The sequence below is a fragment of the Rana temporaria genome, chromosome 1 (genome assembly GCF_905171775.1).
Source record: "Rana temporaria chromosome 1, aRanTem1.1, whole genome shotgun sequence".
Classification (NCBI taxonomy): domain Eukaryota; kingdom Metazoa; phylum Chordata; class Amphibia; order Anura; family Ranidae; genus Rana; species Rana temporaria.
Window position 1 is genome coordinate 395,950,663 of NC_053489.1, and position 18,573 is coordinate 395,969,235.

Below are 18,573 nucleotides of genomic sequence, written 5' to 3' on the forward strand. Positions count from 1 at the left end.
GACGGTATTGTAACGGAACGTCCCACACTCCGCTTGAGTGCTTCCGTCATATACTGCTTCCTATCAGTCTATAGATATCAGATATTCCAGCTGCTCTCAAGCACACAACGAGACGAGACTTGTTTGTCTGCTGAACATGGAGTGTTTAATAGAACCAAGAATAAAACCTCATACAGTTAAAGAGGAACCAGAACATAAATTAACATGAGCTAATTAACTAATCATTTACCCAGACTAGGTGACTCATAGATATGACCTTTCAGGGTAGACGTCACGTCTCCTCGCTCAACTGCTATACAATACACATTATCATAAGTGTAAACACAGGACATCTTCACACAATAGCAGGGTCAATTAGCACAGAGAACAGACAGATGGCTGGAGGTGAAGGTGTTAGCATCTCCTTACAATGTATGTCCCAACAGTATGAATCAGTCACTCTAATATGGCATATACAGGGTCCCCAGGCATACAGCTCACAAAGAGCACCGTTCCCCCAAATGCCAGGGCCCATGATCGCAAGGCAAGAGGCTAGCATTCAGTCCCCTTCAAAAGCCTCTGTCCTGGGTGAGTCTGTCACAGGTAGCTAAAGAACCTCTACTGCAGTACTACCTTATCTATTGAGAATTATAATGTTGGTATTGATTGAATTAGCCAGTGTTACATTGGTGGGGAGACCCATAGAAAATCTGGCCAGGGTTAAAGGAACTGTTCCACTGTTGAATTAAGCTTCAAACCGCATTTAACAAGAGCACAGCATTTTTTTGCTGTGAAAAATATTTCCATTTTTTTTTATTCTCAAGAGGTGCAGTTGTGAAGAACCTTTGCTGAATATCTCTTGACACCTATGAGTAAATCCAGCAGCAGATCAGAAGGGAAACAGGGACTGAAAGGAATTACAAGACACTTTTAGCTCAGTAAAAAAAGGCAGCAATTGTTGGTAAATCCGAAAGTTGTACTTTGTGGCAGTTAGCTTCTAATGTCGTTTCCAGTTCTATAAAGTGTCTTCTATAAAACAATGGTTAAGTGGTGTTCTCTTATGTCTTTTTTTGGCATGTAACTGTGGCATGTAACATGTGGCACACTACATAAATTTGTGAGCCATACGTATAAAGCCTCGTTTCCCGACGGGAAAACTGTGAGGAGAGCTTTTGGCCGGAAATCCCAGCCGGGTGTATGCTCCTCACAGTTTTTCAGACGGGAAAACTGCCCAAAAACGGGTGGTTTTTGCCAGTTTTCCTATGGGAAAAACTGCAAGGCTAGGATTCCAGGCCAAACTTCAATCACAGTTTTCCTGTCAGAAAAACCGTCTGTGTGTAGGGGAAAGACTGAATCAAGCAGGTTCTCGGCTTTCCCCTCGGGATTTCCAACGGGAACTTTTCCCGTCGGAAATCCTGTACGTGTGTACGAGACATTAGTCTGTAGATGTGATAACTATATTAATTTCCTTCCCCCCCCCCCCGTTGTTTTTCATCTGGTGATCCTGCCAGTAACACAGCTAGGGTAACAACACTCACTCAATGTACTGTATTTATGGGGAAGCAGCATTGTCACCGAATGACAAAAAGGGCGTTATTTATGAAAGGCAAATCCACTTTGCACTGCAAGTGCACTTGAAAGTGCACTGAAAGTACACTTGGAAGTACAGTCACTGTAAATCTGAGGGGTAGATCTAAAATGAGGGGCAGCTTTGCTGATTTTATCATCCAATCATGTGCATTATTTTCCTTGCATGTCCCCCTCAGATCTACAGTGACTGCACTTCCAAGTGCACTTGCAGTGCAAAGTGCATTTTCCTTTAGTAAATAACCCCCAAAGTGTCTTAGAAGTACAGAACACCTCCTAAATACATATATGAGAGCCCTGTCTAGTAAGGGAGAGGACCTGATCTTTTCTGACACACTTTTACCTATTTGGATCGTTAGTACGGTGCATTCGATAGCCGATTCCGGGTTTCTGTCCAACAAAAGCTGGATGTGCAGACTACAAATTTTTGTTGTGGATTCAGCATCCGATTTTCATGTAAATAGTACGATTTTTGCATGAAAACAAAAAGGTTAAGTAAGACTACGCGTGCTCAGAAACGAAAGAATGCATACAAAACCATTCAACACACTACATCTCTCCTGACGTTGTATTCTGTCGTACAAACATTTTCGTATGGTGTGTAACCTCTTCCTTTTAGACATGAGACTAGCATGCAACAATCTGAAAATCTGATCGTGTGTACGAGGCTTTACATATCAAACAGTAGACAACAAGTAGCTGATACCAAGTCAAATTCCAGTATTTTTACTGCCGATATAAAAAAAAACAAAAAAACACAGTTTATGTTTGCCTAGAATTCAACTTTAATCAATTGCAGGCAGGGATGGACTGGCCATTGGGACTATAGGGAGTTTCCCCGTGGGCCGATGGCTCAGTGGGTGGGCTTCAGTGACAGCGGACTGCCGCCCCCCTCTGCCCCTCCGTCCCCTCTGGAGGAGCAGAGGGGAGGACAATGGAGCATGGGGGAGGGGACAGACAGCTGACTCAACAGCTATGGCCTGGGAGTTTCTCACTTCTGCCTAATCTTGTCCCATAAGGGGGGCACAGAACTGATTCTTTGCCCTGGGTTAAATAATGTCTAGCTTGCCCACTGGTACTGCCTATAAGAGGACCAGTACCAGACGTTCTACTCTAATAAAAGTAGAACGGCTAGTGAAGGGGGAGAGGAGGCTTGGGTGGCTGGGGGGGGGGGGGTCTGGTGCGGGTGTTGCCCGGCTGCCATGGGAGAGACCTGTCAAAGTGGACCAGTCTGGATGAAGTCCAGGGCCAAATTTCTGTCCCAGTCCCAGTAATGCTAATATAACAACATAGACATCAAAATCCCTTCTCTGTCTGCGCTGAGGCCACATTATGGCAAGAAACAAAAATGATAAACAAAGTATAATTTTCTGCCTGCCCACTTATGAAGCAAGAACGTCTCACACTAAGGGAAGTGCAGAGTATTAAATGATAGTACTTGCTGCTCAGGGAATGTGATTTCTGTGCCAGATTTGATAAATGGTTGGAAGTCGGTCGTTGTCATAGGAACAGGACACAACTTTGGTTAAACACTTCCGCCCTTCGGTATTTAGGATAGTGCCAAACATTTTCCCCTGGAGAGGATGTCTTCAGCTGAAAGATATGCTTAAATTAAATATCCTGTCTTTCTGTACTGTAACCTTTAAGTTCCCGGAATTCCCCTATTAAATGTAACGATCTTTAGTTTTACTGCAGTGCTTGCATTGCATGTTGTTAGCGTGCAGACCCTGCACTTTAGAGCCACAGAGATCCTACTAAGAGCAGATTCAAAAACACAATCAGTTTGTCTGACTTTTTTTTTACACTTTTTGTTAAAATTAACCTTATAAACATGTGTAATGTAGGTAAGTGTAGGGGCCAACAAACGAGCAATACCGTGTGCTTATTATGAACCCGAAGTCAGCTATGTTTTTCCTTTAGAATTAGAAGCTGCACAAGTCATTGAACAAGTTCTGGAGGATTCATGTGGGTGGTAACCATTATAACAATTGGAAAAGCTGTCATCCTTCATTGCAAAAAATAGGTCATGTGTTGATTTATTGTTGGACAAAGCAGGGGTGGGGTTATTTTTTAAAAAGTAGGCCATAGGTTCTTAATTGGAATTAGTGGAAATAGGAATTCATTGAAAATAATGATAACATTGTTCAGTTGACTTCTAAAATGATCACAGGAGATGTCTGTAACATTTCCATTTATAAATTTGATTGCTAGAGATCTAGATTTTTCACATTAACCACTTCAGCTCCGGAAGGTTTACCCTCTTTCATGACCTGGCCATTTTTTGTTATACGGCACTGCGCCACCACTTTAACCCCCGAAAGGATTTACCCACTTCCTGACCAGGCCATTTTTTTCGCGATACGGCACTGCGATGCTTTAACTGACTATTGTGCGGTCATGCGACGTTGTACACAAACAAAATTGACAAGCTTTTTTCCCACAAATAGAGCCTTCTTTTGGTGGTATTTGATCACCTCTGCGGTTTTTATTTTTTGCGCTATAAACAAAAAAGGACTAACAACTTTGAAAACAAAAACTATATTTTTTAATTGTTGCTCTAATAAATATCCCCAAATTGTTTAAAAAAATTATAATATTTTCTTCATCAGTTTAGGCCAATATGTATTCTTCTACATATTTTTGGTAAAAAAAAAACACACATGCATCGGCTCCAGCTTAACACCGTGGGCTCATGTCTCCCACAGCTTTTAAAGAGGTCGACGTACACCTACGGCAGTTTGCGCAGCCTTGCCGCTGTATAACAGCCATATATACGGCGGCTGGTCAGCAACAGGTCAACCACTTTAAGACCGCCCACCACACATATACTGCGGCAGGGCGACTCTATTGCGTGAAACGAGGTACCTGTGCTTCGTTTCATGCAATAGATACTGTGGGCCCGAGAGATGTAACAGAGATGTAAACAGAGATGTAAACAAGGCAGATACCCATTCTGACGGGAACAACATGGAGATCTGCTGTTCCTAGTGATCAAGAACAGCCATCTCTGTGTGGGCCCAGTGAGGACATCCCCCACATAGTTAGATCACACCCAGGGAACACAGTTAACCCCTTGATCGCTCCCTAGTGTTAACCCCTTCCCTGCCAGTGTCATTTATACATTATTCAGTGCATTTTTTTAGCACTGATCACTGTATTGGTGTCACTGGTCCCCAAAAAGTGTCACTTGGGGTCAAATTTTTCCGCCGCAATATCGCAATCCCAACATTAAGGTGAAAAACCTTCTGTAGTACAGCAGCCTCCTAGAGCCCCCCTGAACCTGATCAATCCAGCGACGAGAATGAGCCTAGCAGCTCCAGACACTGTTTCAATTTCTAATTGGATAGTCTGATAGCAGCAGGAGAGATGGGCTCTCGCTACTGTCAATCAAATCCAATGACACGGGAGCATGTCAATGGATGCAGCAGCAGGACTCGGGAGCGCGCCCGCATAAGTGACCCCATGGAATGCGGCTCTTCTTGGGGGGCACTTGCTGAAGAGGAGGAGCCAGGAGTGCCGTCGGGGACCCCAGAAAAGGAGATTCAGGACCACTCTGTCCAAAACCCATGCACAGAGCAGGTAAGTATTACATGTTTGGTTTTTAACCACGACAGTTTCTATTATCCCAAATGTGCCCCTGCATTGTCATCCTACAATCATACAAGAATAAATAGTTTTGCACTTTGAAGCAAGCTTGTTGGTGTGCTGGTGAGATATTCCACCCATGTTGTACATCATGGCCAGTTGGGAGCCTTTGCAGCACACTTTTTTTCACATGGTCTTTACTAGTATGGCGTGCATGAGGAATAGACCATATATACTGTCACCTGTCATACATGTTTTTGTTGAAGACTATATATAGCCATTTCAACATACAATGCACAGGCATAGCCCACTGTTTTCACTGTTAGGAAACCCACCCTGAGAAATGCCATGCAGCAATCACTGGATCAAGTACTGGAGACAGGATGTTTTTATTTATTAATAAATAAACACGTTAAAGCGGTGTTCCGGACATGAAAAAATAAATAAAAGCCAGCAGCTACACATACTGCAGCTGCCGGCTTTTAATAAATGGACACTTACCTGTCCTGGAGTCCAGCGATGTCGCCACCCGAGCCGCCATTGTGGGTACAGGAACTCAGCAGTGAAGCCTTTTGGCTTGACGCCAGGTACCCTACTGCTCATGTGCTAGGCCCCGTTCCTCTCTCCTATTGGCCCGGCGGCAGGGGGAAGAGGAGAGAGCCCCACAGTGACATGTGGATTGATACTGGATGTATAACAACAAAGTGACTAGCGATCAATCTGTCTCCAAAAGGTTCTATTCACAGTAATTGACAGAGCAGTACCACAGGGAGCTTGGGGTGCACGAGAGATAAACTGATATTGTTGCAGGACACAGATCACACCCAAAAAGACGTTGAACAAATTAAACTTGTAATGTGAACCTAAGGCTGGAGTCTATCAGAAAATAAAGTTCTAGAGAGAAGAGTGAGGATCAACATGTGTGAATAGTATTGCTAATCATAGATGGCAATATGTAATTTTAAAGGCTATAATTTTCCAATACAGTTTGAGAATGAACAAGGGGAAGTTCTAACAATGCATGTTATATTTCTTTATGTTTCTTGGAACAGAGTAATCATTTTAATTACATTTAATTTTGAGCAATTTCTGACAGTTTTTTTATGTAGAAGGATAAGGTTCCTTGATAATCACTATTTAAAGCAAGCCCACGATGTTCAGTAAATTCAAAGTTTGGCTATGATTTTAAACACCCACCTACTGTAAATGCTTTTTTTATATATATAATGCATGTACAATGCACCAGCTATAGTTTTCATAGCCCAGCTCTGCTGAAAACTGGGGTTGAGTTACTAAAAGTATAACAATGTTTTGTTTGCTAAATGCATGGTCATATAGCTTAGTGAATGGGGTTGTAAGCTGTGTTCACTTCAATTATCCATTCATGTGCAAGCAAACATCCTGTTTTTTATTTTTAATTGGATGTAATTGGGTATTTTTAGTGAACACAGGTTTATTTTCAAAGCATAGTAAGTATACACTTTGCAAAGTAAAAAGCCTCTAAGACTCTAGTAAATCAAACCCAGTTTGGTGCAAATAGTACTATTGTCAGACCTAGGACTGAAAAACCCGAAGGAGCCTAGTCGCTTTGTGATGGCTGGAAACAGGGCCGGCCCTATGATGGGACCGGGTGGTACCATGGGTACCAGGCGGCACATTTAGGGGAGCGGCATTCTGCCGCCCCTACCAGCCCGTTCCACCCGCTCCGCTGCCTGTGAGGAGCATGGCGCCGGGCTGCCGTGAGGACACTCGCAGCGGAAGCAGTCAGCGAGTGAGAAGGGCAGGCAGTCGCCGCTGCCTCTCAGGAGCCCGGCGCCGCTGCTGTAGTAGTGACATGACAGGACACAGGAGCGGGCGGGCCGCCCGTACGGCATGTCCGGATTAAACACGTGACATATGCATGAGTGACTGTGGGTGATCGCGATTCGCGGCCACCCGGAGTCCCGCCCCACTGCCTGGCGTGCTGTTCCTTCTGACTGCCTGGGATGAGGTCTGTGTCATCCGCTCTTCCACCCGCACCTCTCTGTAAGCCTCCCCCTGGCTGTCAGCAACACCCCCCTGTCAGCAACCCCCCCTATCAGCCCCCTCTATTTCAGCAAGCCCCCCCTCTGTCAGCAAGCCCCCCTCTCTGTCAGCAACCCCCCGTCAGCCCCCCTTCCTGTCAACCCCCCTCTCTGTCAGCCCCCTCCCTGTCATCAACCCCCCTTGTCAGTGCCCCCCTTCTGTCTGCCTGCCCCTCTCTGTAAGCCATTCCACTCTGTCAGCCCACCCCTCTCTATAAGCCACCCCCCTGTCAGCCCACCCTTCTCTGTAAGCCACCCCCCTCTGTCAGCAACCCCGTCTGTCAGCCCCCTCTCTGTCAGCAACCCCCGTCAACCCCCCTCTCTGTCAGCAACCCCCCTGTCAGCCCCCTCTCTGTCATCAGCCCTTTTCTCTGTCAGCAACCCACCCCTGTCAGCCCGCCCCTCTCTGTCAGCCCACCCTTCTCTATAAGCTACCCCTCTGTAAGCCCGCCCTTCTCTGTAAGCCACTCCCCTTTGTCAGCAACCCCCTCTCTGTCAGCCCCCCTCTCTGCCTCTTTGTCAGCAACCCCCCTGTTAGCCCCCCTCCCTGTCAGCAAACCCCCCTGTCAGCCCCCTCTGTCAGCAACCCCCCCTGTCAGCCCCCTCCCTGTCATCAACCCCCCTTGTCAGTGCCTCCCTTCTGTCAGCCTGCCCCTCTCTGTAAGCCATTCCACTCTGTCAGCCTGCCACCCCCCTGTCAGCCCACCTTCTCTGTAAGCCACCCCCTCTGTCAGCAACCCCCTCTCTATCAGCCTCCCTCTCTGTCAGCAACCCCATCTGTCAGCCCCCTCTCTGTCAGCAACCCCCATCAGCCCCCTCTCTGTCAGCAACCCCCGTCAGCCCCCTCTCTGTCATCAACCCCCGTCAACCCCCTCTCTGTCAGCAACCCCCCTGTCAGCCCCCTCTCTGTCAGCAACCCCCCTCCATCAGCCCCCTTCTCTGTCAGCAACCCACCCCTGTCAGCCCGCCCCTCTCTGTCAGTCCACCCTTCTCTGGGAGCCACTCCCCTCTGTCAGCAACCCCCCTCTGTCAGCCCCCTCTCTGCCTCTTTGTCAGCAACCCCCCTGTCAGCCCCCCCTCTCTGTCAACCCACCCCTCTCTGTCAACCCGCCCCTCCCCTCTGTCGCCTACCCCCTTCCTCTGTCAGCTACCCCCCTTCTATCAGCTACCCCCAAACAGCATGCAAACCCCTCCTTTCTGACAGTTTGAATAAAGTTTGCAAGTAGAATATCCACCACCAATTGGATGAAGGCTTACCGGAAGGCTTGGACTCAAAAGGATGTATGCCTGATGAGTCAACAAAGCTTGTGGTGAAGTACACCAAGAAATGAGGTTATCCGTGTAGGCGACCTCTGGCTGGAAATCAGGTATTCCTATGGTCCTTCTGATAGCTCTCCAGGACGGTGACCTGCAGGGTAGTCAATCAAGGAGTGGGGTGCATAAACTCAAACCAGCATGGGCTTACATCTGTAGGCTATTTTGATGCCATAAGGATGCCATGATAATTAATTTTATGTGTCTGGACTCATTAATTTATTTTTTCTGTGGACTTCACGCTCACTTTATATACACAACTTATTAGTATTGTGGACTTATTTGATTATGTCCCTTCACAGGTTGATTTATATGATCAACTCTCTTTGTTTGTCAGATGACCACTACCCAATCTTAGTTTATCATGAGATTGTTTATTAGCACTGCACTTATATCTGTCTTTTCTGTCTGCAACTGTCTTTTTGCTGTGCTGGCTGCTGTTTATTGTTTAAAGGGGCAGCGTGGTATTTTTTTCACGTTGTTCCTCCACATCATAGAACTGGTGTGAGCCGACCTACACTAACTACCTGGACTCGTAATATAAATAACGGGCAGTCCATCTTGTACCAATGTTGCTGTGTACGTAACATTAGCAAACTACTATTGTTGCTATGTTTTGTATTTTTTCTTATATCTTGGAAAGCAAAACCTTAATAAAAATGATTAAAAAACAAAAAAATATTTTAAGAAATTGTAAAAAATCATTGTAAAATATTTTAAAAAAAAATATATAAAAAAAATTAAGGGGTCACTCACACAGGTTTTCTGGCCCATGCAGTGTGAATATGTATTTTGTTTATTTTAGCCTTCTAGGCAAATATCCTGTTGATATAGTATATAGCTACATAAGAATATGTATATATATATATATATTTTTTTTTTATGTATTGATATTTGCTTCCATAAATTAAGAAGAAGCATTCTGAACATTTTAAAGTCACAAATAGTAGCCCAGATTACACATTCCTCATAGTATTACAGTCATTATAAATGCTGAGAAGGTGATATTTAATCTGCTGTACATGTTTGTTCAATAAAGCTTTAGAAATGACAAAATGTTTATTACTGAATATAATAGTCAAGCCCCAGTAATTTAATTTATATACAGTATACTATTATGTGCTTTAGGGCTTGATAATAGGACAAAATTGAACTGTTGCCCACAATAATTCGCTATAATGCCAGAAAAAGAAAAGTTGTTCTTCAAATCAAATCATTAGATGCAATGTGGGCTTTTGTTGGTGGCTTGACATCAGGTTGACATGCTTACAATGAAATCATTTAGAATTCATCGACAGGTGCATTTGGCTTGCAGTTGACCTCCTTCTAACATGCAGTTGACCTGCTTCAAGTGGGTATTGCATTCCCATAGACTTGTATGGGAATGAAAAAATCCATCTGACACTAACAAAAGCCCATCAACACAAGCACTTTTAGACACAATTTTGTGTGCGTGTTCCTTTTATATTGCAGTAATGTTAATATATACTGTTTATTTATTATTGCAGAGTGCAGCAGCTGCTCCCAGTCCAGTTATGGGTAACATGCCGCCAAATGATGGAATGCCAGGTGGACCCATGCCTCCAGGGTTCTTTCAGGTAGTACTTTAACCTTTCCTATTCTCTAAAACTTTACCTGTGAAACTTAACTAACAGCTAAGCAACATTGCTTTTGCATGCTGTTGCAAGCATTGTATGTATCCTGGGATATGTTGATTACAATATATGGAATGGATATATTGTTGCCGTTTTAAAATCTCTTTTTATTGCACAAAAACTGATTGCTTCACGATGGGTATCCCTCTACTCCACCGTAGATGAGTGGAAATCTGAAGTGAATAAATATATTTTGTTTGAGAAACATATGTACCTCTCTCGCAATGCTCTACATAAGTTTGCTGCAATATACAGGGAGTGCAGAATTATTAGGAAAGTTGTATTTTTGAGGATTCATTTTATTATTGAATAACAACCATGTTCTCAATGAACCCAAAAAACTCATTAATATCAAAGCTGAATATTTTTGGAAGTAGTTTTTAGTTTGTTTTTAGTTTTAGCTATTTTAGGGGGATATCTGTGTGTGCAGGTGACTATTACTGTGCATAATTATTAGGCAACTTAACAAAAAATATATATATACCCATTTCAATTATTTATTTTTACCAGTGAAACCAATATAACATCTCAACATTCACAAATATACATTTCTGACATTCAAAAACAAAACAAAAACAAATCAGTGACCAATATAGCCACCTTTCTTTGCAAGGACACTCAAAAGCCTGACATCCATGGATTCTGTCAGTGTTTTGATCTGTTCACCATCAACATTGCGTGCAGCAGCAACCACAGCCTCCCAGACACTGTTCAGAGAGGTGTACTGTTTTCCCTCCTTGTAAATCTCACATTTGATGATGGACCACAGGTTCTCAATGGGGTTCAGATCAGGTGAACAAGGAGGCCATGTCATTAGTTTTTCTTCTTTTATACCCTTTCTTGCCAGCCACGCTGTGGAGTACTTGGACGCGTGTGATGGAGCATTGTCCTGCATGAAAATCATGTTTTTCTTGAAGGATGCAGACTTCTTCCTGTACCACTGCTTGAAGAAGGCGTCTTCCAGAAACTGGCAGTAGGACTGGGAGTTGAGCTTGACTCCATCCTCAACCCAAAAAGGCCCCACAAGCTCATCTTTGATGATACCAGCCCAAACCAGTACTCCACCACCACCTTGCTGGCGTCTGAGTCGGACTGGAGCTCTCTGCCCTTTACCAATCCAGCCACGGGCCCATCCATCTGGCCCATCAAGACTCACTCTCATTTCATCAGTCCATAAAACCTTAGAAAAATCAGTCTTGAGATATTTCTTGGCCCAGTCTTGACGTTTCAGCTTGTGTGTCTTGTTCAGTGGTCGTCGTCTTTCAGCCTTTCTTACCTTGGCCATGTCTCTGAGTATTGCACACCTTGTGCTTTTGGGCACTCCAGTGATGTTGCAGCTCTGAAATATGGCCAAACTGGTGGCAAGTGGCATCTTGGCAGCTGCACGCTTGAATTTTCTCAGTTCATGGGCAGTTATTTTGCGCCTTGGTTTTTCCACACGCTTCTTGAGACCCTGTTGACTATTTTGAATGAAAGGCTTGATTGTTCAATGATCACGCTTCAGAAGCTTTGCAATTTTAAGAGTGCTGCATCCCTCTGCAAGATATCCCACTATTTTTGACTTTTCTGAGCCTGTCAAGTCCTTCTTTTGACCCATTTTGCCAAAGGAAAGGAAGTTGACTAATAATTATGCACACCTGATATAGGGTGTTGATGTCATTAGACCACACACCTTCTCATTACAGAGATGCACATCACCTAATATGCTTAATCGGTAGTAGGCTTTCGAGCCTATACAGCTTGGAGTAAGACAACATGCATAAAGAGCATGATGTGGTCCAATTACTCATTTGGCTAATAATTCTGCACTCCCTGTAGTCTAGTTGGATGGACGCAATGGGCTATTACTCGTTGTTAAGAAAGTTGTTCTTATTGTTACTTGCGTGATATTTATTCATTTTCCAAGTACGGTAGAAGGGTGCAGATGCTAATTTTATATATTTATTTAATAGTAACTTGTTGGCTTAGTTCTGTATTTTTGTCTTTTTTGTTTAGATTTTTCAGTTTTTTGTTTTTATTCTGTGTGACAGCGTGTCTCTATGTTATTCTGTAAAGAAAAAAATTCTAAATAAAATTTGATTTAATTTTTTTTAAAAAAACAATAAAAAAACAAAACAGCAAAGCAACAAAGCAATTTCAAGACTTTTCAAAGTAATATCAGGACTGAGAAGAACAGAAGCTGAGTTGCTGCTGATACTGACCAATCAGATTAAATATATTGGATTGGATTTATGGCTATATCTATGACATCAATTTTGCTTTAATTTACTTTTTGTTGGATTTATTAATTGGCTTAATTTATCATCTACAAAAGAAAATACTTAAGTATCTTTTTCCTTTTTTTTTGAGATTCTGGGCCAGATTCACAGAAAAAGTACTTTCAAATTTGCCGCGTCGTATTTTTAGTTTGAATTCTCAAACTAAGATACGACGGCTTTTGGCATCGATCCGACAGACGTTCAACTTCGTACGCCTTCGGATCGTAGGTGAAATTCTTCGGCGCCCGCTGGGTGGAGTTCGCATCATTTTCCGCATCAGGTATGCAAATTAGCTGTTTACGGCAATCCACGAAGGTTCGCGTGTTCGTCGCATTCTCTTACATTGTCGCTAGTCGGCTTTTCCCGGCGTATAGTTACGGCTGCTATTTTGGTGGTGTAAAAATAGACAGGCCATGTTAAAGTATGGCCGTCGCTCCCGCGTCGAATTAATTTTTTTTTTTTTTTGCGTAAGACGTCCGGGAATAGGAAAGGACGTAGTGCACATCGGCGTTCAAAAAATTATGTCGGTGCAACGTCATTTCGCGCAAAGCACGGCGGGAAATTACAAAACGGAGCATGCGCAGTTCCTTTCGGCGCGGGAACGCGCCTAATTTAAATGATAAACACCCCCGGACGCATTTACGCTACGCCGCCGCAAGTTTGCAGGCAAGTGCTTTGTGAATCAAGCACTTGCGCTGAAAAGTTGCGGCGGTGTAACGTAAATGACATACGTTACGCCGCCGGAATTCTATGTGAATCTGGCCCTCTATCTTTATAGATGTCTTATGGTTTGTTCATTTAGAGCAGGGTCAGGACAAGGGGTGGGCGAGAGGGTCGGTTGCCCTGGGCACAATGATTTACTGTAAGGATGGGGGCACCTTCCTTCTGTTCCAAGGCTGACAGGAGTAGTGACCGAATTTTAACTGAGTAACTGCTGGGTGTAAGATCCTCTATGTTTGCACATCATGAATGGGGGAAGTTTGGCATCTTTGCCCTGGGCGCTGGATGACCTAACACTGATTTAGAATATATGTAAATCTAATAACTAAAATCTATTTAATAGATATAATATAATATAAAGCCTTGACATGGTAATGTATGTAATAGATTGTGAAATAATAAAATACTTTGCGATCCTACAATGAAGGGTCCTGTATGGGCACATGTTATAGGATGAAAACTCGCTGTCTCAGTATGTCAGTATGTCAGCTGCTTTTTGGCATTGTCACTTTGTCACATGGTTGCCTACAAGCATTTTCCATCATCATCAGGAAACCGGCCCAGAGAAATTACTTTTCTTGAGTTTTTTTATGTAGACAGGTAGTTTCTACATAGACGTTCTGGAAGATTAGATGTGCTGATTAGGGATGAGCCGAACACCCCCTGGTTCAGTTCGCAGCAGAACATGCAAACAGGCAAAAAATGAGTTTGAACACGCGAACACCGTTAAAGTCTATGGAACACAACATGAAAAATCAAAAGTGCTAATTTTAAAGGCTTATATGCAAGTTATTGTCATAAAAAGTGTTTGGGGACCCGGGTCCCCAAACATACCAGACCTAAAGGGTCTGGTATGGATTTTAAGGGGACCCCCACACCATTTAAAAAAAAGGGCCTGATATGAAATTTGGGGGGACTCCACGCATTTTTATTTTTATTTTAAACCCCTGCTGTTTTTTTCAATGACTTTTATCTGTATTGGTGGGACCCGAAAATTCATTATAGCCACGAGTAGTTGTAAATGACTTTTTTTTCTGGGAGTTAAATACTGTACCTACATCAATTATATTTGGGACAGTTTAAAGATGTTTAAAGATGATTTTCATTTTCCAGACACTCACCAGTTTTATTATTACCAACTGCACCACGCTGTTAGAAAGCAATTTGGTTCCCTACCCAATTCTACATCTGTATCTCCCCTTGAGAAGCTTTTACACACTTCAGTCCCAAATTGATATCCGACTACTATCTTTATCGCTCTGTGCCGAGTCCCATCCTACATATTCTCAGGCCCAGCTGAAATGGATCTTACCAGATCTCCCCTTTGCTGAGTCTGATTGGTGAGAATTTGAGCACACCTACAGTAACAGTTCTATCCTCTAGGGATAAAATTATTAATTTAAAGCTATTTCATCATAGCTATTTCACTCCAGTCTTAGGGCCAGATCCACAGAGAGAGTACGCCGGCGTATCTACTGATACGCCGGCGTACTTTCAAGTTTCCCGCGTCGTATCTTTAGTTTGAATCCTCAAACCAAGATACGACGGCATCTGGGTTCGATCCGACAGGCGTACGGCTTCGTACGCCTTCGGATCGTAGATGCAATACTTCGGCGCCCGCTGGGTGGAGTTTGTGTCGTTTTCCGTGTCGGATATGCAAATTAGCTATTTCCGACGATCCACGAACGTACGCGCGGCCGTCGCATTTTCTTACGTCGTTTCTAGTCGGCTTTTTACGGCGTATAGTTAAAGCTGGTATTTTGCGGCGTATAGTTAGACTTGCCATGTTAAGTATGGCCGTCGTTCCCGCGTCGAAATTTGAAAAAAACATTTTGCGTAAGTCGTCCGTGAATAGGGATGGACGTAATTCACGTCTAAGTTAAAAAAATTACATTGTTGCGACGTCATTTAGCGCAATGCATGGCGGGAAATTTAGGGACGGCGCATGCGCAGTTCATTCGGTGCGGGGACGCGCTTCATTTAAATGAAACATGCCCCCTATTCGCCGATTTGAATTACGCGCCGAGAGATACACTACGCCGCCGTAACTTATGGCGCGAATTCTTTGTGGATTCAAAGAATTAAAAAGTAAGTTACAGCGGCGTAGCGTATCTCACATACGCTGCGCCTTTCTAATTGTATGTGGATCTGGCCCAGCGTCTCTGTCTTCTGGTCGTAAGTGAACTTGCTTTTCTACTGCTTTTAATCTACCAAATATTTTACACCCTAAGAACTGTTTGTTAGGGATTTTTGGTGATATACACCTTTCTAAATATGGCAAACGCCTGGCATTGTTGGCTAGATAGCCCTTTCTACTGACTCTGTAGAGCCATGAATGTATTTACAACACTATTTTGCTAAATTAATCCTGTGTACTATTGGCTGATACCAGTTGCACCAGCTTTACCTTATTGTCTATATCGGTTTGTGTATCCTTGACTGTTTGTAGGTGACACTAGGCTGGGGCTTACTGGTTGTTGTTTGTTTTTTTTTCTTTGTATTTCTTGTATTGACAAATCTTAATAAAAAAAAAAAATGCATAAACAGTTAACAATAGCAGCACATTTTACATTAATGTGTCATAAACAGCACTTGTGTAAAGTAACAGTAAATATTAATTTGTATTATGTATATATTTTTGATTAAAGGAATCAAAAAGCCCTCCAACTAAATCACTGTGTAAGCCTTCTTCAGAGAAAATGTATTCACATGTCTTATTCTATCACATCTCCGAAAAAAAGGCAGATTATTCCTCATTTTCAGACAGTGGATAGAGACATGCAAATCATTCCTTGAGACCCAATACATCAAAAGACCACCCAGAACTGGATGGTGTGTATTGCATGTATAGCCAAATATTATAGACCCATTTATTCCAAACTGCATACAGTAGTTTTATGTTTTTAGCATTTATCCATGCTGCAGTGTATGGAAACCATGGATTAGGGTTTGGAGCCCAGCCTTCCAACAGAATCAGTGCATAGAGTACCTGCATGATGATGATATAGGATTTATACTGCGCTGAATACGCCCCCTTAGGAGTGTGTCTAGGCATGTTTCATTCCGTCACATATCCTAAAACCAAGACACTGGATGCTCCTTTAGTTAGGCATAAAAGGAATGGTTTTCATGGTTCTGCCAATTTTCCTGCAGTGACAAATAATCTTTTTCTTTTTTTGTGTATGTGATGTATTTGATGTAATGGCACAAGTTTGATTTGTTTATAGCTACCGAGGAGCTGGGGACCCCCTATTCTGCTATGATCTTCAGTTGCTGTTGTTTATCTATTACTGCTGTTGTTAACCATTGAGTATCTGTATGTCAAAATGGATGGACTGAAGTCTGATGAAGTGGAAGCTTTGCTGTTTAACCTGCCTGGCGGTCTTCCCGAGTGTGACTCGGGGTGAGATTTTCAGGCTGCGAATGGTTACCCCGAGTCACACACGGGCTTGCCTCGCTCGATGCAGAAAAAAGGTTTTCTTACCTTTTCTCCGCGATCCAGCGTTGAATCCTCGCAGTGCACGGCGGGCGGATGTCCGCTCGATGCTGTGTGTTCCCCTGATTCCCTTCCCTGCGAGCGTCGCGACGCAGGGGGCGGAAGGAGGGGGGGGGCGGCGGGAAATTCAAACGTATAAAAAGTAAAACAAAGTAAAACACAGTAAAAACACACTGATATCATTGGATTAAATTTTAAAAAAATACAGTGACCTTTGATTGCCCCCCCCAGTGCTTTCCAGTGCCCTGTCTGCAGAATTACTGTATCAGTGTCTGTATATTGCACAGCAATAATGGCAAAGCGCGCCTCTGCATCAAACTTATTATGCGACTTGCTGCCAAACAGCGACAGCGATGCCGAATCCATTGCGGAGGAGCTGAGCGACAGCGACGCGTGGGAAAGTTCATCGTCGGATGCAGAAAGTGATGTGGTTGACGATCCTGCACCTGTGCCCAGCGACGTGCGGACCTGGTGCGCAATTGATTGCGCTACGGAGCACGTAGCGCCCCCTAGGTTTCCGTTCACAGGATCACCTGGAATAAAAGTGGACATAGAGGATGACAATCCCTTAGAATACCTCCGACTATTTTTGACCGATGAGGTGATCGACAAAATTGTTTTGGAGACCAATCGGTATGAAGAACAGCAATCTGCTACCCAGCAGTTATTTTCAAGACGCAGAAAATGGGAGCCTGTGACCAGCGAGGATATATGGAAATTCCTTGGCCTCCTAATTTTGCAGGGAGTGGTGGGAAAAACCACTCCAAAATTGGTACTGGACCACAAATAAATTATTGGCCACACCTTTTTTTGGAACAGTAATGTCCGAATATCGGTTTTCACTTATAATGAAATATTTGCACTTTGCAAATAATGAGGAATTTGACGAACGGTCTCATCCAGCTCCAAAGCTTAAAAAAAATTGGGATATTTACCAAATGGTCCTGCAGAATTTCCAGCGGACCTACATACCGGAGAGGGACATTTCAATAGACGAAAGTCTCATGGCCTACAAAGGTCGCCTAAGCTGGATTCAATTCATTGCGTCTAAGCGCGCTCGCTTTGGGATAAAATCCTTTATGTTATGTGAGTCCAGCTCGGGATATATTTGGAACTCAGTACTTTATACTGGCAAAGGGACCAAATTCTCCCCGAGATTCAGTGATTTTGGGATGGCAACCGCGTCAGTGCTTTCATTGATAGAGCCCTTGCTCAACCAGGGCTACTGTATCACTACGGACAATTTCTATACGTCCCCAGAACTATACGAGTTCCTACTTCTGAATAGGACAGACGCTTATGGGACTGTGAGGCCTAACCGGCGTGACATGCCGTCAGGATTTCCAAACAAAAAGCTCGGGAAAGGACAAGTAGCTGCATGGCAAAAGGGGAAAATGTTGGCTCTGAAGTGGCGGGACAAAAAGGACGTTTCCCTTTTGAGCACGGTCCACAACACCTCGACCGCCATGGTCCATACCAAAGGTGGGAAAGACGTTCTAAAGCCACAGGTGGTGTTGGACTACAACCACACGATGGGAGGTGTGGACAGGGCTGACCAGGCCATGACTTTTTACCCTGCAATGAGAAAGCAGCAAAAAAAATATTATAAAAAGATTTTCCGACATCTTTTGGAGCAATGTCTTTGGAACTCTTTCATCCTGCTCAAAAAAAAAAATGTCAGGTCTATCGTCCATGCGGACTTTATGTGGAAGGTGGCTGAACAAATTTTCCTCAAAAACCAAACACCAACGGTGGTAAACCGTTCTGGACGACGGGCTTCTGGGGTTGTAAATCCAGAGCGACTAACTGGTCGACATTTTTTGGAATATGTACCACCCACTCCAAAAAAAGCAGCACCCACACGGATGTGTGTGGTTTGCTGCTCCAAGCGCGACGCCAGCGGAAGGAAAATTCGC

General features: G+C 43.6%; 1 protein-coding gene across 3 annotated transcripts in view; it reads left to right on the forward strand.

The window, feature by feature from the left end:
• Positions 1 to 18,573, forward strand: part of SSBP4 (single stranded DNA binding protein 4) — a 613,000-nt gene that overhangs the window by 450,976 nt on the left and 143,451 nt on the right. For all 3 annotated transcript variants that reach the window (XM_040322775.1, XM_040322767.1, XM_040322783.1), the window contains one exon: positions 10,037 to 10,126. In XM_040322775.1, the coding sequence (XP_040178709.1) occupies positions 10,037 to 10,126 (90 nt within the window). The remainder of the gene's footprint in view (positions 1 to 10,036; positions 10,127 to 18,573) is intronic.